The sequence below is a fragment of the Microcebus murinus genome, chromosome 20, assembly GCF_040939455.1.
Source record: "Microcebus murinus isolate Inina chromosome 20, M.murinus_Inina_mat1.0, whole genome shotgun sequence".
In the NCBI taxonomy this organism is placed as follows: domain Eukaryota; kingdom Metazoa; phylum Chordata; class Mammalia; order Primates; family Cheirogaleidae; genus Microcebus; species Microcebus murinus.
This window is the reverse complement of record NC_134123.1, coordinates 36,771,042-36,796,091: the sequence shown is the minus strand read 5'-3', so window position 1 is coordinate 36,796,091 and position 25,050 is coordinate 36,771,042. Positions and strand designations below refer to the sequence as shown.

Below are 25,050 nucleotides of genomic sequence, written 5' to 3'. Positions count from 1 at the left end.
TATATATATTTTTAGTCGTTCGGCTAATTTCTTTCTATTCCTATTAGAGGCGGGGTCTCGCTCTCGCTCAGGCCGGCCTCGAACTCCTGACCTCGAGCGATCCTCCCTCCTCGGCCTCCCCCCAGAGCGCTGGGATGGCAGGCGCGAGCCTCCGCGCCCGGCCCGACTCGTGATTCCATGCCAGCGTCATCTTGCTGGTTTCTCATTTCTTCGACGCCCTGCGTCCCTGCTAGTGGCCTTGCTCTTGGGAGGTTGTCTCGCGGACGGTTCACGTCGGAGGAGGAAACGGGGGTTCCAGGGGGTGCGGGCGGGGAGCGTGGCACGAACCGTGTCTCCCCGAAAATCACACGGGGCCTTCTATTTATTGTCCCCCAAGAAGACACCCCGGTAGGGCTGATTTTCGGGGCACGGGTTTAGCGAAGACGTCTACTTACTGGAACGTCCCTCCTCCCTCTCCACACCCCGGACCCCGCCCCCAGCGTCTCGCGACTCTGTTTCCCCTTTAGAACCTTCTAGAACCGACCTCCCCCCCCCCGTTCGAGCCCCCCAGAGCCCTCGCGAGAGGGGCGGACGGTCGGACGGGAAGGGCCGCCCGCCCGACGTCAGTCCCGCCCGGCGACCAAGCCCGCCGGTCGCCATGCAGACTTTGTGCCGCGTAACCACGGCAACCGTTGCTAAGGGCGCATTTTCGGGGTCGGGCTTTGACGGCTCAAACGCTCAGACGTCCCGCTGAGGGGCTGATTTTGGGGGTTCAAGGGGCTCTAACGGCTCAAATGCTCAGACGTCCCGCTAAGGGGCTGGTTTTCGGGGTCGGGGGGCTTTGACGGCTCAAATGCTCAGATGTCCCTCTATAGGGCCGGTTTTTGGGGTCGGGCTTTGACGGCTCAAATGCTTGGACGTCCCACTAAGGGGCTGATTTTCAGGGTCGGGGGGCTCTGACGGCTCAAATGCTCGGACGTCCCTCTGTAGGGCTGGTTTTTGGGGTCGGGGGGCTCTGACGGCTCAAATGCTCGGACGTCCCGCCGAGGGGCTGATTTTCGGGGTCGGGGGGCTCTGACGGCTCAAATGCTCGGACGTCCCGCTATGGGGCTAATTTTTGGGGTCGGGGGGCTCTGACGGCTCAAATGCTCAGACGTCCCGCTAAGGGGCCAATTTTCGGGGTGGGGGGGGGCTCTGACTGCTCAAATGCTCAGACGTCCCACTAAGGGGCCGGTTTTCGGGGTCGGGGGGCTCTGACGGCTCAAATGCTCGGACGTCCCGCTATGGGGCTGATTTTGCGGGTCGGGGGGCTCTGTCGGCTCAAATGATCAGACGTCCCGCTAAGGGGCTGATTTTCGGGGTTCGGGGGCTTTGACGGCTCAAATGCTTGGATGTCCCACTAAGGGGCTGATTTTCGGGGTCGGGGGGCTTTGACGGCTCAAATGCTTGGACATCCCGCTATGGGGCTGATTTTGGGGTCGGGGGGCTCTGACAGCTCAAATGCTCAGACATCCCTCTATAGGGCTGGTTTTCGGGGTCGGGGGGCTTTGACGGCTCAAATGCCCTGACGTCCCGCTAAGGGGCTGATTTTGGGGGTCGGGGGGCTTTGACGGCTCAAATGCTCAGACGTCCCACTAAGGGGCCGATTTTCGGGGTTGGGGGGTTCTGACGGCTCAAATGCTCAGACATCCCTCTATAGGGCCGGTTTTTGGGGTCGGGGGGCTCTGACGGCTCAAATGCTCGGACGTCCCTCTATAGGGCCGGTTTTCGGGGTCGGGGGGCTCTGACGGCTCAGATGCTCGGCCGTCCCGCTGACGGGCTGGTTTTTCGGGCGAGACCCGGCGCTGGGCGTCAGGGTCCCCCCCCGAATTCTGCCGGGGTGGCCGTGCGGGTGGTGAGACCACCCCCCCGTCCCTCTCCCCCCTCCCCCCGCACCCCGTTTCTGCAGCGGCTGTGCGTGCCCGTCTACTGCAAGTACCAGTTCCACGCCACACCCGTGCACCGCACCGAGGGCCAGCCCCACGCGTCCCACGTGCACTTCCAGGACATCAACGTCATCTTCCTGGGGGCCGTGTCCCCCCGCGACCTCCGGGAGTACCTGGAGGGACCCCCTCTTCTGGTGGAGGTCCACGACCGGGACCGGCGCTCGGAGGAATGCTCCCGGAAGCCCGCCCTGTTCGGGGACGACCCCCTGGACCCCTACCTCAACAGCCAGAGGCTGGCCTCCACCCGGGAGACCGAGGCCAACCCCTTCCAGTCCCAGGACGCCATGTGGGACCCCTACGGGGTGGCCCGGGTCAGCCTGGCGGACCTCCTGCTTGGCCACCGCTACCTGAACCTGGCCGTGCCCATCCACACCTGCGAGGCGGGCCCCCCTCCCGGCACGGGGGGAGGCGGGGAGGCCGGGCGAGGCCGGAGGCTGCCCCCGGACGGCGCCCACCACGGCCCCATGCCCCCCGGCCACTACATCGAGGCCCACGCCACCCTCAAGCTCCGGGTGGACCTGGCCGTCCCCCTGCGGCCCGGGGCCCCGCCGGCCTCCCTGACCGCCTCGGCCTCCGCCGCCGCCGGGCCTCCCTGCCCGGCCTCCGCGGCCTCCACCTCGGGCCTCCCCGCCTCCGCCACCCGCTTCGGCCGGATCGTGTTCGCCTTCGGCTTCCGGAGGCTGGCCGTCCTGCACGGGATCCTGCAGGACGTGACGGCCATCAACGCCCGGGCGCTGGACCTGGAGGCCTACCCGGCCCGCAGCGTGCAGCAGATCCTGTCGGCCTTCAAGACCCGCGTCAAGATCCACGACCGGCCGCAGCTGGACGTGCTGACGGGCTTCCACCTGCTGGACGGCAGGCTGCACCTGTTCGTGCTCGAGGGCCTGGCCGAGCAGGGCCTGCGCAGGCTGTGGGAGAGCCACCAGAGCCGGTGAGGAGGCCCGCGGGGGAGGCCCGGGCGGAGGCCGAGACGCCGGACGCAGACAGAGAAAGAGAGAGAGAGAGAAGGGACGGTGGCCGTGCTCCTGTGGCCACTTTGGGGTCCCTCCGATGCTCCGGTGTTGGTGGCGGGCTCGTCCCTGTGCCTGTGGCCGGGCAGTGTGGCTCATAAATGTCGTCCCGGCACTCAGGGAGGCCGAGGAGGGAGGATGGCCGGAGGTCAGGAGGTTGAGGCCGGCGGGAGGGAGATCTATACTAAAAAAAAAAAAAAATAGAAATAGGCCGGGCGCGGAGGCTCACGCCTGTCGTCCCAGCACTCTGGGAGGCCGAGGAGGGAGGATGGGTGGAGGTCAGGAGGTCGAGGCCGGTGGGAGGGAGATCTATACTAAAAAAAAAAAAAAATAGAAATAGGCCGGGCGCGGAGGCTCACGCCTGTCGTTCCAGCACTCTGGGAGGCCGAGGAGGGAGGATCGCTGGAGGTCAGGAGGTTGAGGCTGGCGTGAGCAAGAGCGAGACCCTGTTTCTACTAAAAAAAGAAATAGAAAGAAATGAGCCGGACAGCTATAAATATACACAGAGAGGAAAATGAGCCGGGCGTGGTGGCGCACGCCTGGAGTCCCAGCTACTCGGGAGGGAGGCCGAGGCGGGAGGATCGCTGGAGGTCAGGAGGTCGAGGCTGGCCTGAGCAAGAGCGAGACCCCGTCTCTACCACAAATAGAAGGAAATTAATCAGCCAACAGATATACATAGAAAAAACGAGCCGGGCGTGGTGGCGCATGCCTGTAGTCCCAGCTACTCGGGAGGGAGGCTGAGGCAGGAGGATCGCTTGAGGTCAGGAGTTGGAGGCTGCTGTGAGCGAGGCTGACGCCACAGCGCTCACTCTAGCCTGGGCAACAACAGAGTGAGACTCTGTCTCAAAAAAAAAAAACAACAAAGAAATGAGCCAGACGAGTTGGGCCTGGTGGCGCGCGCCTGTAGTCCCAGCTACTCGGGAGGGAGGCCGAGGCGGGAGGATCGCTCGAGGCCAGGAGTTGGAGGCCAGCCTGAGCAAGAGCGAGACCCCGTCTCTACTAAAAAAAAAAAAAAAATAGAAAGAAATGAGCTGGGCAACCCGACCTCGAGCTCCATCCTCCCGCCTCGGCCTCCTCCCCGAGTGCCGGGATGACAGGCGCGAGCCTCCCGTCTGTTTCTAAACACCCTAAAGGCGAGCGCTGCGGGGCGCGGAGCCGCCGGGGTTGGGGTTCGCAGCAGGGCTGATCCGCTCTCCCGGCCTCCTCCGCTCTGCAGAACCTCGACCTCGGAGCGCAGTAAGTGCAAGGTGCTCTACGACTCGCAGCTGCTGTTCCACCAGCGACTGTACGCCGACCTCGAGACCATCCTCTACCACGTGCACCTGTTCCAGCCCCTGGCCCAGCTGATGCGGCACACGGCGCTCTACCTGCGCAAGGCCCTGCCCCGGAGGGCCTTCCAGGCCCTGGCCAGGTGAGGCCGCCTCCCCCCGCGGCCTCCCCGAAGGGCTCAGGGATCGGGAGTCACTGGGGGACTCTTTTGGCCCCGGACGTGGGAAGCTTTGAATTTCCGGAGGCCGAGGCGGGAGGATCGCTGGAGGTCAGGATCGTTCGAGGCCGGCCTGAGCAGGAGCGAGACCCCGTCTCTACGTAAAAAATAGAAAATTAATTGGCCAACTAGAAATATATAGAAAAAAAAACGAGCAGGGCGTGGTGGCGCATGCCTGTCGTCCCAGCTACTTGGGAGGGAGGCTGAGGAGGGAGGATCGCTGGAGGTCAGGAGGTCGAGGCCAGCTTGAGCAAGAGCCAGACCCTGTCTCTACTTAAAAAATAGAAAATTAATTGGCCAACTAGAAATATATAGAAAAAAAAAATTAGGGCATGGTGGCGCATGCCTATAGTCCCAGCTACTCACAAAGGAGGCCGAGGCGGGAGGATCGCTGGAGGTCAGGAGTTGGAGGCCAGCCTGAGCAAGAGCGAGACCCCGTCTCTATGTAAAAAATAGAAACAAAATGAATTGGCCAAATAGAAATATATAGAAAAAAAAATTAGGGCATGGTGGCGCATGCCTATAGTCCCAGCTACTCAGAAAGGAGGCTGAGGCGGGAGGCTCGCTGGAGGCCAGGAGTTGGAGGCTGCTGTGAGCGAGGCTGACGCCACGGCACTCCAGCCCGGGTGACAGAGCGAGACTCTGCCTCAAAAAAATAAAATAAAATAAAATAAAAGCCGGGTGCGTTGGCTCATGCCTGTCATCCCAGCACTCTAGGAGGCCAAGGCTGGAGGCTCGGTCGAGGCCAGGAGTTTGAGGCCAGGGTCAGCAAGAGCGAGACCCCGTCTCTACCAAAAAACATTAGAAAGAAATGAGCTGGACAACTAAAAATATATATACAAAAAAAATGAGCCGGGCGTGGAGGCTCACGCCTGTATTCCCAGCCGCTCAGAAAGGAGGCCGAGGCGGGAGGCTCGCTCGAGGTCAGGAGGTCGAGGCCAGCCCGAGCAAGAGCGAGACCCCGTCCCTACTACAAATAGAAAGAAATTAATCGAACGAGTCAAAATACATAGAAAAAAAAAAATAAGCCGGGCGTGGTGGCGCGTGCCTGTCGTCCCAGCCGCTCAGAAAGGAGGCCGAGGCAGGAGGCTCGCTCGGGCCTCGGAGGCCGACGCCACGGCGCTGGCCCCGGCCCCGGGCCCTGACAGAGCGGGACCGGCGTCCCAGAAAAGAAACAGACGGTGACGAGCTCGGGGACCTGGGGCTCCGAGAGCGAGCGTCCGTCCGACCGGCTGCGAAACCTCGGTGATCGTTTGGAGGCTCAACGTGGAGGCCGGCGGCTTTTTTTTTTTTTTTTCCCTCCCAGGATCCACGAGCTGTGCCGGAACAGCGCCACCCTGCGGGAGGTGATCGCGCGGGACCTGCTGCCCTCGTCGGCCATGGTGCAGGACCTGAGCCAGGAGTTCGGCATGCCCCTGTCGCAGGAGGAGCTGACGGACGAGAGGCTGTGGGCCTTACCCCCGCAGCCGGCCCCCAACCTGGAGGAGCTGCGCAGCCCCAAAGTCCCCTTCTACCTGGACATCTCCGCCCACCAGGAGAGGTACCTGCGCTGGCGCAACTCCATGATGCTCAGGAGCCGGGCCAGGAACAGCCTCGTCCAGGTGGGCCTCCACCGGGCCTCCACCGGGCCTCCACTCCGCCCGCTCCGTCCGGGTCCCCGCCCGGACATACACAGACTTGGGGAGGCCCTGTGTGCTTGCAAGCTGGGGGGGGGGGGCCACTCCCAAAGCCCTGCCTTGACCTCCCTCCGCCTTCTAGAATGTTCTTGGGCCTCAACACAGCCTCTAGAGTCCGCCGTGGAGGGAGAACCGTTGCGTGTGCGTGCGTGTGTGTGTGCGCGTGTGTAGCGTGTTTTTTTGTTGTTGTTGTTGTTGTTTTTTTGAGACAGAGTCTCCGGCCGTGGTTTCAGCCTCGCTCAAGCAGCCTCCAGCTTCGAGGCTCCAGCGAGCCTCCCACCCCGGCCTCCCTCCCGAGGAGCTGGGACTTCGGGCAGGCGCCACCACGCCCGGCTCGTTTTTTTTTTCCTATTTGTAGTTGTTTTTTTGGCTAATTTCTTTCTGTTTGTAGTAGAGACGGGGGGCTCTCGCTCTTGCTCAGGCTGGTCTCGAAGTCCCGGCCTCCAGTGAGCCTCCTGCCTCGGCCTCCCTCCCGAGTAGCTGGGACGACAGGCGTGCACCCCCACGCCCGGCTCGGGTTTTTTTCTATATATTTTTCCTTGTTCAATTAATTTCTTCGTATTTTTTTTTTTAGTAGAGACGGGGTCTCGCTCTTGCTCAGGCCGGCCTCCACCTCCCGACCTCGAGCGAACCTCCTGCCTCGGCCTCCCTCCCGAGTAGCTGGGACGACAGGCGTGCGCCTCCACGCCCGGCTCGTTTTTTTTTTCTATATATTTTCAGTTGGACAATGAATTTCTATTTTTTTTTAGTAGAGACGGGGTCTCGCTGTTGCTGAGGCTGGTTTTCAACTCCTGACCTCGAGCGAGCCTCCCGCCTCGGCCTCCCAGAGTCCTGGGATGACAGGTGTGAGCCTCCGCGCCCAGATAATTTTTTCTATATATATATATATTTTTAGTTGTCCAGCTAATTTCTTTCTATTTTCTTTTAGTAGAGACGGGGTCTCGCTCTTGCTCAGGCTGGCCTCGAAGTCCTGGCCTCGAGCGATCCTCCTGCCTCGGCCTCCCAGAGTGCTGGGATAACAGGCGTGAGCCTCCACGCCCGGCTAATTTTTTCTCTCTCTCTCTCTCTCTCTATATATATATATATATTTTAGTTGTGTCCAGCTCATTTCTTTCTATTTTTGTTAGTAGAGACAGGGTCTCGCTCTTGCTCAGGCTGGCCTCCAACTCCTGGCCTCGAGCGATCCTCCCGCCTCGGCCTCCCTCCAGAGTAGCTGGGACGACAGGCATGCGCCTCCACGCCCGGCTCAGTTTTTCTCTCTATATATTTTTCTGTATATATTTTTTTCTATATATTCTTAGTTGTCCAGCTAATGTCTTTCCATTTTTAGTAGAGACGGGGTCTGGCTCTTGCTCAGGCTGGCCTCCAACTCCTGGCCTCCAGCCATCCTCCCGCCTCGGCCTCCCAGAGTGCTGGGAGTTACTGGCACGAGCCATCATGCCCGGCTCATTTTTTTCTTTCTTCTATATATTTTTCGTTGTCCAGCTAATTTCTTTCTATTTTTTTTTTTAGTAGAGACAGGGTCTCGCTCTTGCTCAGGCCGGCCTCCACCTCCCGACCTCGAGCACGATCCTCCCGCCTCAGCCTCCCAGAGTGCAAGGATTACAGTTTTTCTCTACGTTTTCAATTGGCCGATTTATTTCTTTCTACTTTTTTAGTAGACACGGGCTCTCGCTCTTGCTCAGGCCGGCCTCCAACCCCTGGCCTCGAGCGAGCGATCCTCCAGCCCCGGCCTCCCCGAGCGCTGGGACCAGAGGCGTGACATGAATTCTTCGTTACTCGCCGGTCCCAGGCGTCATATGTCCCTGCGCGTCCCCTGGGGACCTGGCCCGGGCCCCGGCCGCGACCGTGCCCCCCTCTCTCTCTCTGTCCCTCTAGAGAAACATCCAAGAGGCCTTCCGCGCCGGCAGGAAGCCCGACAGGGCCGTGGCGAGGCCGGTGAAGATCTCGGTGCCCCCCGGCGGCCCCGTCTACAACTACAGCGTGCAGACCCTCAACGCCGCGGAGCTGGCCAAGAAGCAGCTGCACCGGCAGATGGCCAAGGTGAGCCGGGCCACAGGCGGCCTCCCGCCTCGGCCTCCTCCCGGCCTCCCGCCTCGGCCTCCCTCCCGGGCAGCTGGGACGACAGGCTCGCGCCGCCACGCCCGGCTCGCTGTTGTTATTATTTTTTCTACATATTTTTAGTTGTCCGGCTACGTATTTTAGTTATATGTAAAAATATATTATTGTATATTTTTCTATATATTTTCTATATAATTATATATATATTTTATATATACATGTATTTTATATATTTATTCTATAGAAAATATATTTTTTATATTTTCTATATATTTTTAGTTGCCCGGCTATATATTTTAGTTATATATAAAAATATATTATTGTATATTTTTCTATATATTTTCTATATAATTTTATATATATATATTTTCTATATAATTTTATATATATATTTTATATATATATGTATTTTATATATTTTTTCTATAGAAAATATATTTTTTATATTTTCTATATATTTTTAGTTGTCCGGCTATGTATTTTAGTTATATATAAAAATATATTATTGTATATTTTTCTATATATTTTCTATATAATTTTATATATATATTTTCTATATAATTTTATATATATATATTTTATATATACATGTATTTTATATATTTATTCTATAGAAAATATATTTTTTATATTTTCTATATATTTTTAGTTGTTCGGCTATATATTTTAGTTATATATAAAAATACATTATTGTATATTTTTCTATATATTTTCTATATAGTTTTATATATATATATTTTATATATATATGTATTTTATATATTTTTTCTATAGAAAATATATTTTTTATATTTTCTATATATTTTTAGTTGTCCGGCTATATATTTTCGTTATATATAAAAATATATTATTGTATATTTTTCTATATATTTTCTATATAATTTTATATATATATATTTTATATATACATGTATTTTATATATTTTTTCTATAGAAAATATATTTTTTATATTTTCTATATATTTTTAGTTGCCCGGCTATATATTTTAGTTATATATAAAAATATATTATTGTATATTTTTCTATATATTTTCTATATAATTTTATATATATATATTTTATATATACATGTATTTTATATATTTATTCTATAGAAAATATATTTTTTATATTTTCTATATATTTTTAGTTGTCCGGCTATATATTTTAGTTGTATATAAAAATATATTTTTGTATGTTTTTCTATATATTTTCTATATATATACATATTTTTATATATATTTTTTAATATATTTTTTCTATAGAAAATATATTTTCTATATTTTCTAGATATTTTTAGTTGTCCGGCTATATATTTTAGTTATATATAAAAATATATTTTTGTATATATTCTATATATTTTTATATATATATTTTTTATATATCTTTTCTATAGAAATTATATTTTCTATATATTTTTAGTTGTCCAGTTTCTATATATTTTTTGTTTCTCTATATTTTTCTATATATTTTAGTTGTCCCGCTATTTTTTTTTAAGTAGAGATGGGACCTCGCTCTTGCTCAGGCTGGTTTTGAACTCCTGACCTCTAGCGAGCCTCCCGCCTCGGCCTCCCTCCCGAGTAGCTGGGACTACAGGCATGCGCCACCACGCCCGGCTCATGATTATTTTTTTCTCTATATATTTTTAGGTGTCTGGCTATATATTTTAGTTATATATAAAAATATAACTAAATATATTTTTGTATATTTTTCTATATATTTTTATATATATATTTTTATATATCTTTTCTATAGAAAATATATTTTCTATATTTTCTATATATTGTTAGTTGTCCGGTTTCTATATATTCTTTGTTTCTCTGTATTTTTCTATATATTTTAGTTGCCCGGCTATTTTTTTTTAAGTAGAGATGGGACCTTGCTCTTGCTCAGGCTGGTTTCGAACTCCTGACCTCGAGCGATCCTCCCGCCTCGGCCTCCCTCCCGAGTAGCTGGGACTACAGGCATGCGCCTCCACGCCTGGCTAATTTATTTTTGCATATATTTTTACTTGTCCAGCTCATTTCTTTCTATTTTTTTTAGTAGAGATGGGGTCTTTCTCTTGCTCAGGCCGGTCTCGAACCCCTGACCTCGAGGGAGGCAGGTCCTGGCCTCAAACCCCTGACCTCCTGCCTCAGCCTCCCGGAGTGCTGGGATGACAGGCGTGAGCCTCCGCCTCCGGCTCATTTATTTTTTTAATTATTTTTAGTTGTCCAGCTAATTTCTATTTTTTTCAGTAGAGACGGGGTCTCGCTCTTGCTCAGGCTGGCCTCCAACTCCTGACCTCGAGTGATCCTCCCGCCTCGGCCTCCCTCCCTAGTAGCTGGGACTACAGGCACGCGCCACAACGCCCGGCTCATTTTTTTTTTCTATATATTTTCAGTTGTCCAGCTCATTTCTTTCTATTTTTTTAGTAGACACGGGGTCTCGCTCAGGCTGGCCTCCAACTCCTGACCTCGAGCCATCCTCCCGCCTCGGCCTCCCAGAGCGCTTGGATGACAGGCGTGAACCACCCCGCCTGGCTCATTTTTTTGTATATATATTTTTAATTTTATTTATTTATTTATTTTTGAGACAGAATCTCGCCCTGTCGCCCGGGCTAGAGTGAGTGCCGTGGCGTCAGCCTCGCCCACAGCAATCAGCCCAGGAGTCGGAGGCTGCTGTGAGCGAGGCTGAGGCCACGGCACTCACTCTAGCTTGGGCAACAGAGGGACACTCTGTCTCAAAAAAAATAAATACATAAAAATAAAAATATATATAGAGAAAAAATGAGCCGGGCGTGGAGGCGCATGCCTGTAGTCCCAGGTACTCGGGAGGGAGGCTGAGGCGGGAGGATCGCTCGAGGCCAGGAGTTTGAAACCAGCCTGAGTAAGAACAAGACCCCGTCTGTACTAAAAAAACAAAATAGAAATAAATTAATTGGCCAACTAAAAATATATAGAGAAAAAATGAGCCGGGCGTGGTGGCGCGTGCCTGTAGTCCCAGCTACTCTGGAGGGAGGCCGAGGCGGGAGGATCGGTGGAGGCCAGGAGTTCAAAAGCAGCCTGAGCAAGAGCGAGACCCCCTCTCTACTTAAAAAAAAAAAAAAAAATAGAAATTAATTGGCCAACTAATATATACAGAAAAAAAAACGAGCCGGGCGTGGTGGCGCATGCCTGTCGTCCCAGCTACTTGGGAGAGGAGGCTGAGGCGGGAGGCTCGCTGGAGGCCAGGAATTGGAGGCCGCTGTGAGCCGGGCTCCAGCCCAGGCGACAGTGCGAGACTCAGTCTCAAAATAAATAAATAAATGAATGAATGAATAAATGAATGAATGAATAAATAAATGAATGAATAAATGAATAAATGAATGAATAAATAAATGAATGAATAAATGAATAAATGAATGAATAAATGAATAAATAAATGAATAAATGAATGAATAAATGAATGAATAAATGAATAAATAAACGAATAAATGAATAAATAAATGAATGAATAAATGAATGAATAAATGAATGAATGAATAAATAAATAAATGAATAAATAAATGAATGAATAAATGAATAAATAATGAATGAATAAATGAATGAATGAATAAATGAATAAATGACTGAAGATAGCAAGACAGCTCGGAGCCGCCACCCACGGCCGCCCGGCCTCTCCCTTCCAGGTGCCCGGGAGGAGGTACACGTATTCCCAGCGTTTCCTCTCGGCCACCCTGGAGCCCCTGGACGTCGAGGAAGAGGACAGGAAGGCCCGGGAGAGGTCGCGCCGGGCCTGGCTCACGCCCGCTGGCTTCCAGGTGACGGGCCTCAGGGATGGCATCGAGGAGAACCGGCCGGGGCTGCAGCTGCCCGTCATCACGGACGTGGTCGAGGTCCGTCGGGGACTGGAGGACGACGGGACTTGGGGGGTTGGCGTGGGGGTCGGGGATGGTGGGTGTCCCTCGGTGACCTCTGTCCTCCTGATTTGTGTCACTTTTTTAAAAATTTTTTTTGGGGGGGAGACTGAGTCTCGCTCTGTCGCCCGGGCTCAGCCTCCAACTGCTGGCCTCGAGCGAGCCTCCTGTGTCGGCCTCCCTCCCGAGGAGCTGGGACTATACAGGCATGCGCCACCACGCCCGGCTCAATTTTTTTTTTTTTTTTTGTCTATATATTTTTAGTTGTTCGGCTCATTTCTTTCTGTTTTTAGTAGAGACGGGGTCTCGCTCTTGCTCAGGCTGGTTTCGAACGCCTGACCTCGAGCGAGCCTCCTGACTTGGCCTCCATTCCAAGGAGCTGGGACTACACAGGCATGCGCCACCACGCCCGGCTCATTTTTTCTATAGATTTTTAGTCGTCCGGCTCATTTATTTCTATTTTTTTTTTTTAGTAGAGACGGGGGTCTCGCTCTTGCTCAGGCTGGCCTCCAACTCCTGGCCTCGAGCGAGCCTCCTGTTTTGGCCTCCATCCCGAGAAGCTGGGGCTATACAGGCATGCGCCACCACACCCGGCTCATTTTTTTTTCGATATATTTTTAGTTGTCCAGCTCATTTCTTTGTATTTTTAGTAGAGACAGGGTCTCCATCTTGCTCAGGTTGGTTTCGAACGCCTGACCTCGAGTGAGCCTCCTGTTTCGGCCTCCATCCCGAGAAGCTGGGGCTACAGGCATGCGCCACCACGCCTGCCTCATTTTTTCTATAGATTTTTAGTCATCCGGCTCATTTATTTCTATTTTTTTTTTTTTAGTAGAGACAGGGTCTCGCTCTTGCTCACGGTGGTCTCTAAGTCCTGGCCTCGAGCGATCCTCCCGCCTCAGCCTCCCTCCCGAGTAACTGGGACTACAGGCATGGTGGCTCATATTTTTTTCTATATATTTTTAGTCGTCCAGCTCATTTGTTTCTATTTTATAGTAGAGACGGGGTCTTGATCTTGCTCAGGCTGGCCTCCAACTCCTGGCCTCGAGCAATCCTCCCGCCTCGGCCTCCCTCCCGAGTAGCTGGGACTGTACAGGCACGCGCCACCACGTCCGGCTCGTTTTTTCTATACATTTTTAGTTGTCTGGCTCATTTCTCTTTTTTTATTTATTTTTCTGGTAGAGACGGCGTCTCGCTCTTCCTCAGCCTGGTCTCTAACTCCTGACCTTGAACGATCCTCCCGCCTCAGCCTCCCTCCCGAGTAGCACGCCGGGCTCATTTTTTCTTCTATATATTTTTACTTGGCCAATTAATTTCTTTGTATTTTTTTTTTTTTTTTTTTTTTTAGTAGAGACGGGGTCTGGCTCTTGCTCAGGCTGGCCTCCAACTCCTGACCTCGAGCGAGCCTCCCTCCTCGGCCTCCCAGAGTGCTGGGCTGACGGGCGTGACTTGTGTCTTGTTTTATCCGAGGCAGGAGTGGAAGGAGAAGGAGCTCTTCGCCAACAAGCTCAAGCCCGTGCTGGACCGGGACCGCTGGGGCTGGGACCGGCGCCACCTGGACTTCGATCTCTACACCAGGCCTCCCCCTACTTCCTTCCCAGTGCCGCCTTCGCCTGCCCCGAAGCCGGGGGTGACAGGTAAAAAAAAGAAAAAAAAAAAAAAAAAACACGAGGCCCCAGGTGCCTTTAGTTTTTGTGCCTGGCTTGTCCCATCCACGCTCAGGCTGGTTTCGAACTCCTGACCTCGAGCGAGCCTCCCGCCTCGGCCTCCCTCCCGAGTAGCTGCAAGTACAGGCACGCGCCACCACGCCCGGCTCATTTTTTCTATATATTTTTAGTTGTCCAGCTCATTTCTTTCTATTTTTTTTTTGATTAGAGACGGGGTCTCGCTCTTGCTCAGGCTGGCCTCCAACTCCTGACCTCGAGCGATCCTCCGGCCTTAGCCTCCCAGAGTGCTGGGATGACAGGGGTGAGCCTCCGCGCCTGGCTATTTTTTCCTTTATATATTTTTAGTTGTGCAGCTAATTTTTTTTTTTGTTTGTTTGTTTTTTTTAAATAGAGACGGCATCTCGCTCTTGGTCAGCCTGGTCTCAACCTCCTGGCCTCCAGCGATCCTCCTGCCTCGGCCTCCCACCCGAGTAGCTGGGACTACAGGCACGCGCCGCCACGCCCGGCTCATTTCTTCTATATATATTTTTAGTTGGCCAATTAATTTCTTTCTATTTTTAGTAGAGACGGGCTCTCTCTCACTCTTGCTAAGGCTGGCCTCCAACTCCTGACCTGGAGCCAGCCTCCTGCCTCGGCCTCCCTCCCGAGTAGCTGGGACTACAGGCACGCGCCGCCATGCCCGGCTCGTTTTTTTTAATATATATTATTTTATATATTGATATTTATATATTTTTATATTTATATATTTATTAAATATATAATATATATTTATTAAATACATATTATATATAAATCTATTTATTAAATATATATATTTATATATATATATATTTAGTTGTCTGCCCAGCTATTTTCTCTTCTAATTTTTAAAGTAGAGACGGGGCCTCACTCTTGCTCAGGCCGACCTCCACCTCTCAGCCTCGAGCGAGCCTCCCTCCTCGGCCTCCCGGAGTGGCTGGGATGACAGGCGTGGGCCTCCAAGCTCCTGTCCCCAACAGCTGGGTGACGGTCTGTCTGTCTCCCACCCTTGCGTGCCGGGTCACCTTGAACCAGGAGCAGGTCATAAGCTGGTCTCGTGCCATTTTTCCTCTTAAGCGTGCCCAACTTGACTTTTTCTTTTCTTTTTCTTTTCTTTTTTTCCCCCGCCAGTATCTTCTAGAAAATGATGGAATAAATACGCAACCCTGGGAACCGCGCTGAGATGCTCAGCGGGGACAGCCGCGTCGGGGCCGTGTCTGGGCCGAGGTCTGTTCGCCAGCGTCCAAAAGCTTCCCGCCCTTTGATTCCACACTCGCTGGCCAGGGCGAACCCCAGGAACCGGCGGCCTCAGGTCTGTAATTATGCACCACTGCATGCACCCAGTTGACTGAAGTATACTTATTGATTGTTCGTAAACAAGTATAAATTGCAAAAAAAAAAAACAAAAAAAACCCAAAAACAATAACAACAACAACATAAAAAAAAATGCCAAAAGCGACACTCAGGAATTTTTGTATGCACGAGTCACTAAAGGGAAATTATATATACAGAAAAATATATAGAGAGAAGAAATTAGAAAAAATAGAAAGAAATGAGCTGGACAACTAAAAATATATATGAAAAAAAAAAAAAAAAAACGAGCCGGGCGCGGAGGCTCATGCCTGTAGTCCCAGCTACTTGGGAGGGAGGCCGAGGAGGGAGGATCGCTCAATGAGGTTAGGAGGTGGAGGCCGGCCTGAGCAAGAGCGAGACCCCGTCTCTACTAAAATTATAGAAAAGAAATGAGCTGGACAAGTAAAAATATATATAGAGAAAATGAGCCGGGCGTGGTGGCGCATGCCTGTCGTCCCAGCTACTGGGGAGGGAGGCTGAGGCAGGAGGCTCGCTTGGGCCAAGGAGGTTGAGACCAGGCTGACCAAGAGCGAGACCCCATCTCTATCACAAAAAAACACAAAAAACAAAAAACAAAAAAATTAGCTGCACAACTAAAAATATATATAGAAAAAATGAGCCGGGCGCGGAGGCTCACGCCTGTCACCCCGGCACTCTGGGAGGCCGAGGCAGGAGGCTCGCTCGAGGCCAGGAGTTGGAGGCCAGCCCGAGCAAGAGCGAGACCCCGTCTCTACTAAAAAAAAAAAAAAAATAGAAAGAAATGAGCTGGACAACTAAAAATATATAGAATAAACGAGCCGGGCGTGGAGGCGCGTGCCTGTAGTCCCAGCTACTGGGGAGGGAGGCCGAGGCGGGAGGCTCACTGGAGGCCAGGAGTCGGAGGCCGCCGTGAGCGAGGCCGACGCCACGGCGCTCACTCCAGCCCGGGCGACAGAGCGAGACTCGGCCTCAAAATAAATAAAGGCCTGGAATGTTCTAACATAAGGGGCTGTTGTAAGAGACAAGCAACAGGACACAGGTTTGTTGGGTAAACTGAGGACCTGCAGGTGCGTCCCGCAGACCCTCAGGCCTGTCCCCGGGGCCACAGAGGATGTCCCCCGAGAACGCAGGGGGACAGGATGAGGCCTGTCTGAGCCTCCTCCTCCAGGCAGGCGGTTTAGATTCAGGATATTCCTACGGCCACGAGGAGGGGGCACGATCGGCCGGTGTAGGGAGGTCGAGGCCGAGCCTTAAAATTTTAACTTCAGTTCACAAACCTGCAAGGCAGGTGTCTGGGGGGGCCACATGCGGGTGTCTCTGCCCAAGTTTGTTTTCTGACATCGAAAATAAGATAACGTGCAGTGCGTGCAGGAATGCGTTCATAGTTTTTTTTTTTTTTTTTCTTTCGGGCCTCTAGTCTGGGCCTCCAAATGGTCTTGAGGTTCAGTGGACGGGGGTCCGGCCTGTTTAAAGAGTTTGGGGACCCCTGGTACGAGGCCTTGACGGATTCGATGCCAAGGTACATCGACACCAGGTGAGAGCAGGTTTCCGCTGGTTGCGGGAGGGCCGCGCCTGTCATCTTGAGACTCAGGGAGGCCGGGGAGGGAGGATCGCTGGAGGTCGGGAGTTGGAGGCCGGCCTGAGCAAGAGAGAGACCCCGTCTCTACTGTAAAATTAGAAAGAAATTAATTGGCCGACTAATATATATATAGAGAAAAAACTGTCATCCCAGCAACTCTGGAGGCTGAGAAGGGAGGATGGCTGGAGGCCGGGAGGTGGAGGCCAGCCTGAGCAAGAGCGAGACCCCGTCTCTACTATTCAAAAATAGGAAGAAATGGGTGGACGACTAAAAATATACAGAAAAAACGAGCCGGGCGTGGAGGCGCACGCCTGGAGTCCCAGCCTCTACTCGGGAGGGAGGCCCAGGCGGGAGGCTCGCTGGAGGCCAGGAGTCGGAGGCTGCTGTGAGCGAGGCTGACGCCGCAGGACTCCAGCCCCGGCGACAGAGCCAGATTCTGACTGAAAAACAAAAACAGGAACCCGAGGCCCCCAAATCTGGAGGCGGGAATAGCTGGGAGGCGGGCGCGGTTGCTAAGCAACGGCTCCTCCAGCGGCTGGCGCCGCGCGGTGACGCCATCCAGCTGCGACACCCGCCGCCACCGCGCCGCTCGGGGCCCCAGTCCCGGAAACGCCCCCCCCCCGGCGCTTCCTTCCAGAAGGTTCCACGGGACCTGAGCGAGCCCTGAGAGCGCACAGCCTCGTCCCCGGCGGCTCCGGGGACCCCGACGCTGCCCCACCCGCCGCTGAGCGCCTAAAAGGGCGAAAAGCAGGGGCCACACGGCAGAGGGTGCGACTAGGGGCGCGCAGGCTCGCGTAAAAGGCCGCTAGAGTCTGGCAGCTCCGCGGTCGCCTCCCATTTAGCGGCGCCGGCGCAGCCTGTTAACGTCACTGGTTCGCGTCGCCACGCGGCGCGCACTGCGCTTGCGCGAAACAGCGGAGCCTATCATAGGCAGAAGTGGAGGCCGGAGGGGCGGGACCAGCGCAGGCAAACAGCGCCCAATCCCGCGCCGGCTGATGACGTCAGCGGACCGGGCGTATCTCTGAAGCGGCATTGCGCTTGCGCGCAACAGCGGAGCCTATCGTAGGCCGAGGTGGAGGCCGGAGGGGCGGGACCAGCTCAGGCAAACAGCGCCCAGTCCCGCGCCGGCTGATGACGTCACCAGACCGGGCGTCTCTCTGAAGCGGCACTGCGCTTGCGCGCCCTCTTTCATTACTATGAGTAGTCTAGGGGCGGGACGACGGCCGGAAAACACAGCCCGGGCCCGCGCCGGCTGATGACGCCGCCATCCTGCGCGTCTCGCCACCCTCAGTGCGCTTGCGCAGCCTTCCGCACGGCTAGGTGGAGGCAGGAAGGGCGGGACGAACGCCGGCAAGCACCGTCCTAGGCCCAGGCCGGCTCATGACGTCATAATCCTGGGTGTCTCGCCAGTAGCACTGCGCTTGCGCGCCCTCTTTGATTACTATGTGTAGGCTAAGAGGGCGGGACGACGGCCGGAAAACACCGCCCAGGCCCGCGCCGGCTGATGACGCCACCATGCTGCGCGTCTCGCCATCCTCAGTGCGCTTGCGCGGCCTCCCGCAGCGTACCGGACGCCGAGGTGGAGGCAGGAAGGGAGGTACGGACGCGGGCAAGCACCACCCACGCCGACGCAGGGTGATGACGCAATCAGCTAGGGCGTGTCGCCAGGAGAACTTCGGTAGCGGGGCCTGTCGCAGGCCTATTTGAAAGCCGGAAGGGTGGGACGACCGCCGGCAAACACGCTCCAGGCCCGCTAGGGCTGATAACGCCGCCAGCCTGCGCGTCTCGGCGGCAGGACTGCGCCTGCGCGACTTTTGTCGGACCTAGCCGGAGGCCGGAAGGGCGGGACCACCGCCGGCAGCCGTCGCCCAATGCCGCGTCGGGTGATGACGCCACCAGCCTGCGCGTCTCGCCAGCGGCATTGCGCCTGCGCGGTCTTTTGCCCGGGGCGATGTGATGGAAGCCTCCGGCCTGCGCGTCGCGGCAACAGCACTGCGCTTGCGCGGGACGCCGAAGCCCAACGCAATCGTGGGTGGAGGCCGGAAAGGCGGGACCGCCGCTGGGAACCAGCGCCCAGTAGTGCGCCGGCTGATGACGCCACAAGTTTGCGCGTCTCGCCAGCGGCATTGCGCCCGCGCTGTCTGCTGCCTACAGCGATGTGATGACGCCACCAGCCTGCGCCTCTCGCCCACCGCACTGCGCTTGCGCAGCCCGACGCAGGCCTAAGCGGAAGTCGGAAGGGCGGTACCACCGCCGGAAAGCAATACCGAGTCCCGCGCAGGGTGATGACGCGAGGGCTTGCGCGTCTCGCCCACTTAACCGCGTCTGCGGGGTCCGCCGCAGTCTTCCGCAGGCGGAAGCGGAACCCGGAAAGGCGGCACCACCGCCGGCAACCAATTCCCAGGCCCGCGCCGGGCGATGACGCCAACAGCCTGCGCGTCTCGCCCACCGCACTGCGCTTGCGCGGTCCGCCGCAGCCTCCCGCAGGCCTAAGCGGAAGTCGGAAGGGCGGGACCACTGCTGGCCACCAACGACTAGGCCCGCGCTGGGTGGTGACGCCACTGTCCTGCGCATCTCGCCCACTGTACTGCGCTTGCGCGGTCTGCCGTAGCCTTCCGCAGGGCTAAACGGAACCCGGAAGGGCAGGATCGCCGCCGGAAACTAATGAGAAGGCCTTTGCCACGTGATGACGCCAACAGCCTGCGCCTGTCGCCCGCCGCAGCCAATCGCAGGCCTAAGCGGAAGTCGGAGGGGCGGGACTACCGGCGGCAACCAATAGCGCGGCCCGCGCAGGGTGATGACGCGGCTACCCTGCGCGTCTCTCTCCGCAGCTGCTCTGCGCCTGCGCGGACCGCTTCTACGTCACTCGCAGGCGCCGCGCGACCTTCCTTCGCGGAGCCGGCGGCTGAGGTGATGGCGGCCTCCGTATCTTTTCTGGCAGAGACGCTCGTCTCCTCGCTGTCGCGTCTGGGAAGCGGCCCGGCCTCCGCGACCGGCCTCCCCCGGAACCGAGGACAGATTGGCGCCGGGGAGCGGGGAGGACGCGGGCGGCGCCGGCGGTGTAGACGCCGGGACGTCGCGTCGTGTTGTCTCGCGGGACGCGGGCGGGGAAGGGAGGCCGCGGAGGGAGGACAGCCTCGACCGCAGCGCCGGAAACCGGCCTTCTCGAAGGGTCGATGTGCAGCCGGCCCTGCCGGGGAGGCGGCGTCGGGATCTTACGGGCCCCCCAGGGAACGGGTAGTCCTTACGGCGCTAGTCTGAAATAGCGCCTGCCAAGTCCAGACGGAGTGAGAGAGCCGCCCCGGCTGCGAGAGGCGTCAGCCCCGGCGCTCCGGGAGGAGGCCGAGGAGGGAGGATCGCTCGAGGTCAGGAGTTGGAGGCCAGCCTGAGCAAGAGCGAGACCCCGTCTCTACTAAAAAAATAGAAAGAAATGAGCTGGATAAATAAAAATATACAGGGAAAAAAATGATCCGGGCGTGGTGGCTCACGCCTGTCGTCCCAGCTACTTGTGTGGAGGCCGAGGAGGGAGGATCGCTGGAGGCCAGGATTTCGAAACCAGCCTGAGCAAGAGCGAGACCCCGTCTCTACTATAAATAGAAAGAAATTAATTGCCCAAATTATAATATGTAGGAAAAAACGAGCCGGGCGTGGTGGCGCATGCCTGTCGTCCCAGCTACTCGGGAGGGAGGCCGAGGCGGGAGGCTCGCTGGAGGCCAGGAGTCGGAGGCTGCCGTGAGCGAGGCTGAGGCCACGGCGCTCACTCCAGCCCGGGCGACAGAGCGAGACTCTGTCTCAAAATAAAGGTGCCGGGTAATGACACACTGACTCTACTGCACAGACTAGCAGGAAGTTCTCGGACAAGCTCGTCACCGGGAACAGAATTTGCAAAAATGAAAGAAAAAACAGACCCGAGGCGACCACCGCGTGGACAGCTGGGTCTGTGTCCACTGTCAACACGGCAAAACCGGCCGCGGGGAACCTGCAGCCGCCAGACGGGACACAAGTCTCTGTCTCTTGTCTGTCTCTGTGTCTCTGTCTCTCCTGTCTGTGTCTCTGTCTCTCGTCTCTCTCTCTTGTTTGTCTCTGTCTCTCTCTTGTTTGTGTCTCTCTTGTCTCTGTCTCTCGTCTGTGTCACTGTCTCTCTCGTCTCTCTTGTCTGTCTCTCTGTTGTCTGTCTCTTGTCTATGTCTCCTGTCTCTGTCTCTCTTGTTTGTCTCTTGTCTGCCTCTGTCTCTTGTCTGTGTCACTGTCTTGTCTGTCTCTGTCTCTCTGTTGTCTGTGTCTCTTGTCTCTCATCTGTCTCTCCTCTGTCTCTTGTCTCTGTCTCATCTCTGTCTCTCTCTTGTTTGTCTCCGTCTCGTCTGTGTCTGTCTCTCTGTTGTCTTTGTCTTTTGTCTCTCTTGTCTCTCATCTGTCTCTTGTCTCTCTCTTGTGTCTTTCTCTTGTCTGTCTCTGTCTCCCTCTGTCTCTCCCTCTCTGTGTCTCTGTCTCTCTCCCTCTCTCTCTTTCCCGACCAATAAGCATCCTGAGATCCGTGGCGCACAGTGTAGACACTGAGTCGGTCCCGACTTTTTCCTTGGTCTGCGCTCGCCCCGCCAAATCCCGCGAGCCGCAGCCCCGCCTTAGGGCGTCCCGCGGCGAACAGCAAACACGGTCGGGCACTCTGGGAGGAGGCTGAGTCCGGAGGATTTTTAGTTGGCCAATGAATTTCTTTCTATTTTTTAGTAGAGACGGGGTCTGGCTCTTGCTCAGGCTGGCCTCCAACTCCTGGCCTCGAGCGAGCCTCCCGCCTCGGCCTCCCCGAGTGCTGGGATGATAGGCGCGAGCCATCCTGCCTGCCGGCCGGCAAGTTCTTCCCTCCTCTAACCGGTTTCCAGACACAAGGGAGGAGGAGCAAGCAGTTGCACGCTTAAAACAGCCACACGCTCGTTTCTTCGTTTAAAAACATCGCTTCTTTATTTCAGAGGAAAAAAATAAAATAAAAGACCCTGCCCCCACCTCCCAAATCCTTTCAAAAAAAAAATAACCCCAATAATAATAATAACAATAATAAAAAATTCTTATTAGAAACCGTGAGGAAGCACTGAGAGTTTTTGAGTATTACATTCTTCAAGTATGCTGTTCGGATTTTTGTTTTGATTTTTTTTAATTTCTAAGTTGGTAACTATACACACACGCACGCACATATTATATATATATATTATTTTAAAAAACCCCAAATCCCGTAAAAGTGCGGCCAAGAGGAGGGGGCTGATTTTGCTGGAAATCGAGTGTATTCGGAGAGAGCCGCCTCGGAACGTGGCCGGCCGTGGGGGCGCGAGGCTGTTGTCACTCTTCCGTATCCTGGCAACAGCGACCAGACTTCCGTATCCTGGCGACGGGGACCAGACTTCAGTATCTTGGCAACAGCGACCAGACTAACGTATCCTGGCAACCGCGACCAGACTTCCATCCAGGGTTGGCGCGGGCGGCGGAGAGACAGATCCGTGTTGCGTGTTCTCTTCACAGACGAGAGAGAGAGAGAGAGAGAGAGAGAGAGAGAGAGAGAGAGAGAAAGAGAGAGAGAGAGGAGGAGGAGAAAAAAAAGAAAAAGAAATCCAAGCCCGAATCCGAGAATTCGGACGCGGAATGTCACGGGGATTTTCACGGCTTTTCGAGTTAAGTCCAGGCCGGTGGGTCGGGGGCAGAGGGAGGGGGTGAGCCCGGACTGGGCCCCGCCCCCTACCCCCAGTTTGCCCTAGCCCGCATCCTTCTAGAAGGTTCTACTGCCCGAGGTCCACTGCGAGCCACGGTTCGGAATGCCGTGCGCTGTGTGTGTGCGCGCGTGTGCCCCGGGCCCTGGGTCCGTGTTCGTTCATGAAGGGCTAAGCCCTTGGACGAGACCGTTTGCATCTCGAGGGGGAGGGAGGGGAAATCACGCTACATAAAAAAAAATGATTCAAGATCTTTGCCCCAAAATCGTCTAAAATCTGAAAAATACTATTACAATCGCATCGTCTCTCAAGGGGAAAAAAAAAAAAAAAGAAAACATTATTTCTAAATGTAAACAGATTCACTCGACGTCCTGTCGCCACGAAAACTCCAGAACGGGGCTGTGTTCTGCTGTCCCGCTCTCCCACCGCCTGAGAAAACTCGAGAACAGGGCCGTATTCTGCTGTCCGGCTCTCCCACCGCCTGAGAAAACTCCAGAATGGTGGTAGATTCAGAACGGGGCTGTGCTCTGCCGTCCGGCTCTCTTGGTGCCCGAGAAATCTCCGGAACGGGGCTGTGTTCCGCTGTCCAGCTCTCCCGCCGCCCGAGAAATCTCCGGAACGGGGCTGTGCTCCGCCCGTCCGGCTCTCCCACCGCCCAAGAAAACTCTAGAATGGTGGTAGATTCAGAACAGGGCTGTGCTCTGCCGTCCAGCTCTCCCACCACCTGAGAAAACTCCAGAATGTGGCCGTATTCTGCTGTCCCGCTCTCCCACCGCCCAAGAAAACTCCAGAACGAGGCTGTGTTCCACCATCCGGCTCTCCTACCGCCCGAGAAAACTCTAGAATGGTGGTAGATTCAGAACGTGGCTGTGCTCTGCCGTCCAGCTCTCCCACCGCCCGAGAAAACTCCAGAATGGGGCCACATTCTGCTGTCCCACTCTCCCACCGCCCGAGAAAACTCCAGAACGAGGCTGTGTTCCGCCATCCGGCTCTCCCACTGCCCGAGAAAACCCCAGAACGGGGCCATATTCTGCCGTCCCGCTCTCCCACCGCCCGAGAAATCTCCAGAATGGTGCTAGACTCAGAACAGGGCTGTGCTCTGCCGTCCAGCTCTCCCACCACCTGAGAAAACTCCAGAATGTGGCCGTATTCTGCTGTCCCGCTCTCCCACCGCCTGAGAAATCTCCAGAACGTGGCTGTGCTCCGCCCGTCCGGCTCTCCCACCACCCGAGAAAACTCCAGAATGGGGCCGTATTCTGCTGTCCTGCTCTCCCACCACCCAAGAAAACTCCAGAACGAGGCTGTGTTCCACCATCCGGCTCTCCCACCGCCCAAGAAAACCCCAGAACGGGGTCGTATTCTGCCGTCCGGCTCTCCCACCGCCCGAGAAATCCCCAGAATGGTGCTAGACTCAGAACGTGGCCGTGCTCCGCCCGTCCGGCTCTCCCACCGCCCGAGAAAACTCCAGAATGTGGCTGTATTCTGCTGTCCCGCTCTCCCACCGCCCAAGAAAACTCCAGAATGGGGCCATACCGCCCAAGAAAACTCCAGAACGAGGCTGTGTTCCACCATCCGGCTCTCCCACCGCCCGAGAAATCCCCAGAATGGTGCTAGACTCAGAACGTGGCTGTGCTCCGCCCGTCCGGCTCTCCCACCGCCCGAGAAAACTCCAGAATGTGGCTGTATTCTGCTGTCCCGCTCTCCCACCGCCCAAGAAAACTCCAGAATGGGGCCATATTCTGCCGTCCCGCTCTCCCACCGCCCAAGAAAACTCCAGAACGAGGCTGTGTTCCACCATCCGGCTCTCCCACCACCCGAGAAAACTCCAGAATGGGGCCATATTCTGCTGTCCCGCTCTCCCACCGCCCAAGAAAACTCCAGAACGAGGCTGTGTTCCGCCATCCGGCTCTCCCACCGCCCGAGAAAACCCCAGAACGGGGCCATATTCTGCCGTCCGGCTCTCCCACCGCCCGAGAAAACTCCAGAATGGTGCTAGATTCAGAACGGGGCCGTGCTCCGCCCGTGCGGCTCTCTCCCCTCGCCGCCGCCGCCGGGCCGCCAGAGAAGGAAAAACAAGAGTCGCGCTTGGGGCGCCCCCGCGGCGGCCGTCACCTCGGGGACGAGAAGAAGCGCTCCACGTGGCCCGAGAGCGCGTCCCAGTGCTTCCAGAGCAGGGCCAGGAGGAGCACGAGGGCCAGCGTGCTGCACGTCCGGCTGCGGGTCTTCATGAGCGGGACCACGCAGTTGGCCACGGTGGACACGAACACCAGCAGCACGGCCATGACGGCCAGCAGGATGTTGATGAGCTTGCCCAGCAGGTTGCGCGCGGTGGCGCTCTCCAGCCCCTCCAGCTGCACCACCTGCTGCTGCTGCTGCTGCAGCTCCATCTTGGAGATGCGCGTCTGGCAGGCCTCCAGCGCCTCCTGCGGGCAGAGCGCGGCGGCGTCAGGGCGCGACGGGCGGGGGAGGGGCTGGGGGCGGGGCCTCGGCCCCGGGTCCGTTTTTTTTTTTTTTTTTCTGTTTTTTTTTTTCCTGCTTTTTTTTTCTCTGTTTTTTTCTTTCCTCTGTTTTTTTTTGGTTTTTTTTTTCGTTATTTTTTTTTTTTGGGGGGGGAGAGACAGAGTCTCGCCCCCCAGTCGCCAGGGCTAGAGCGAGCGCCCGTGGCGTCGGCCTCGCTCACGGCAGCCTCCAGCGAGCCTCCCGACTCGGCC

At 55.1% G+C, this 25,050-nt stretch overlaps 2 protein-coding genes across 2 annotated transcripts in view; one reads left to right on the top strand and one right to left on the bottom strand.

The window, feature by feature from the left end:
• Positions 1-15,130, top strand: part of CFAP92 (cilia and flagella associated protein 92 (putative)) — a 34,134-nt gene extending 19,004 nt beyond the window's left edge. The window contains exons 10-16 of the mRNA XM_075995923.1: positions 1,928-2,895; positions 4,191-4,385; positions 5,767-6,061; positions 8,015-8,179; positions 11,826-12,032; positions 13,525-13,687; positions 14,867-15,130. Of these exons, the coding sequence (XP_075852038.1) occupies positions 1,928-2,895; positions 4,191-4,385; positions 5,767-6,061; positions 8,015-8,179; positions 11,826-12,032; positions 13,525-13,687; positions 14,867-14,883 (2,010 nt within the window). The 3' untranslated portion in view covers positions 14,884-15,130. The remainder of the gene's footprint in view (positions 1-1,927; positions 2,896-4,190; positions 4,386-5,766; positions 6,062-8,014; positions 8,180-11,825; positions 12,033-13,524; positions 13,688-14,866) is intronic.
• A 6,445-nt stretch (positions 15,131-21,575) lies between these two features.
• The window catches only part of TMCC1 (transmembrane and coiled-coil domain family 1), a 46,810-nt gene continuing 43,335 nt past the window's right edge, over positions 21,576-25,050 (bottom strand). Inside the window, exon 6 of the mRNA XM_075995922.1 lies at positions 21,576-24,762. Coding sequence (XP_075852037.1) covers positions 24,448-24,762 — 315 coding nt within the window. The 3' untranslated portion in view covers positions 21,576-24,447. The remainder of the gene's footprint in view (positions 24,763-25,050) is intronic.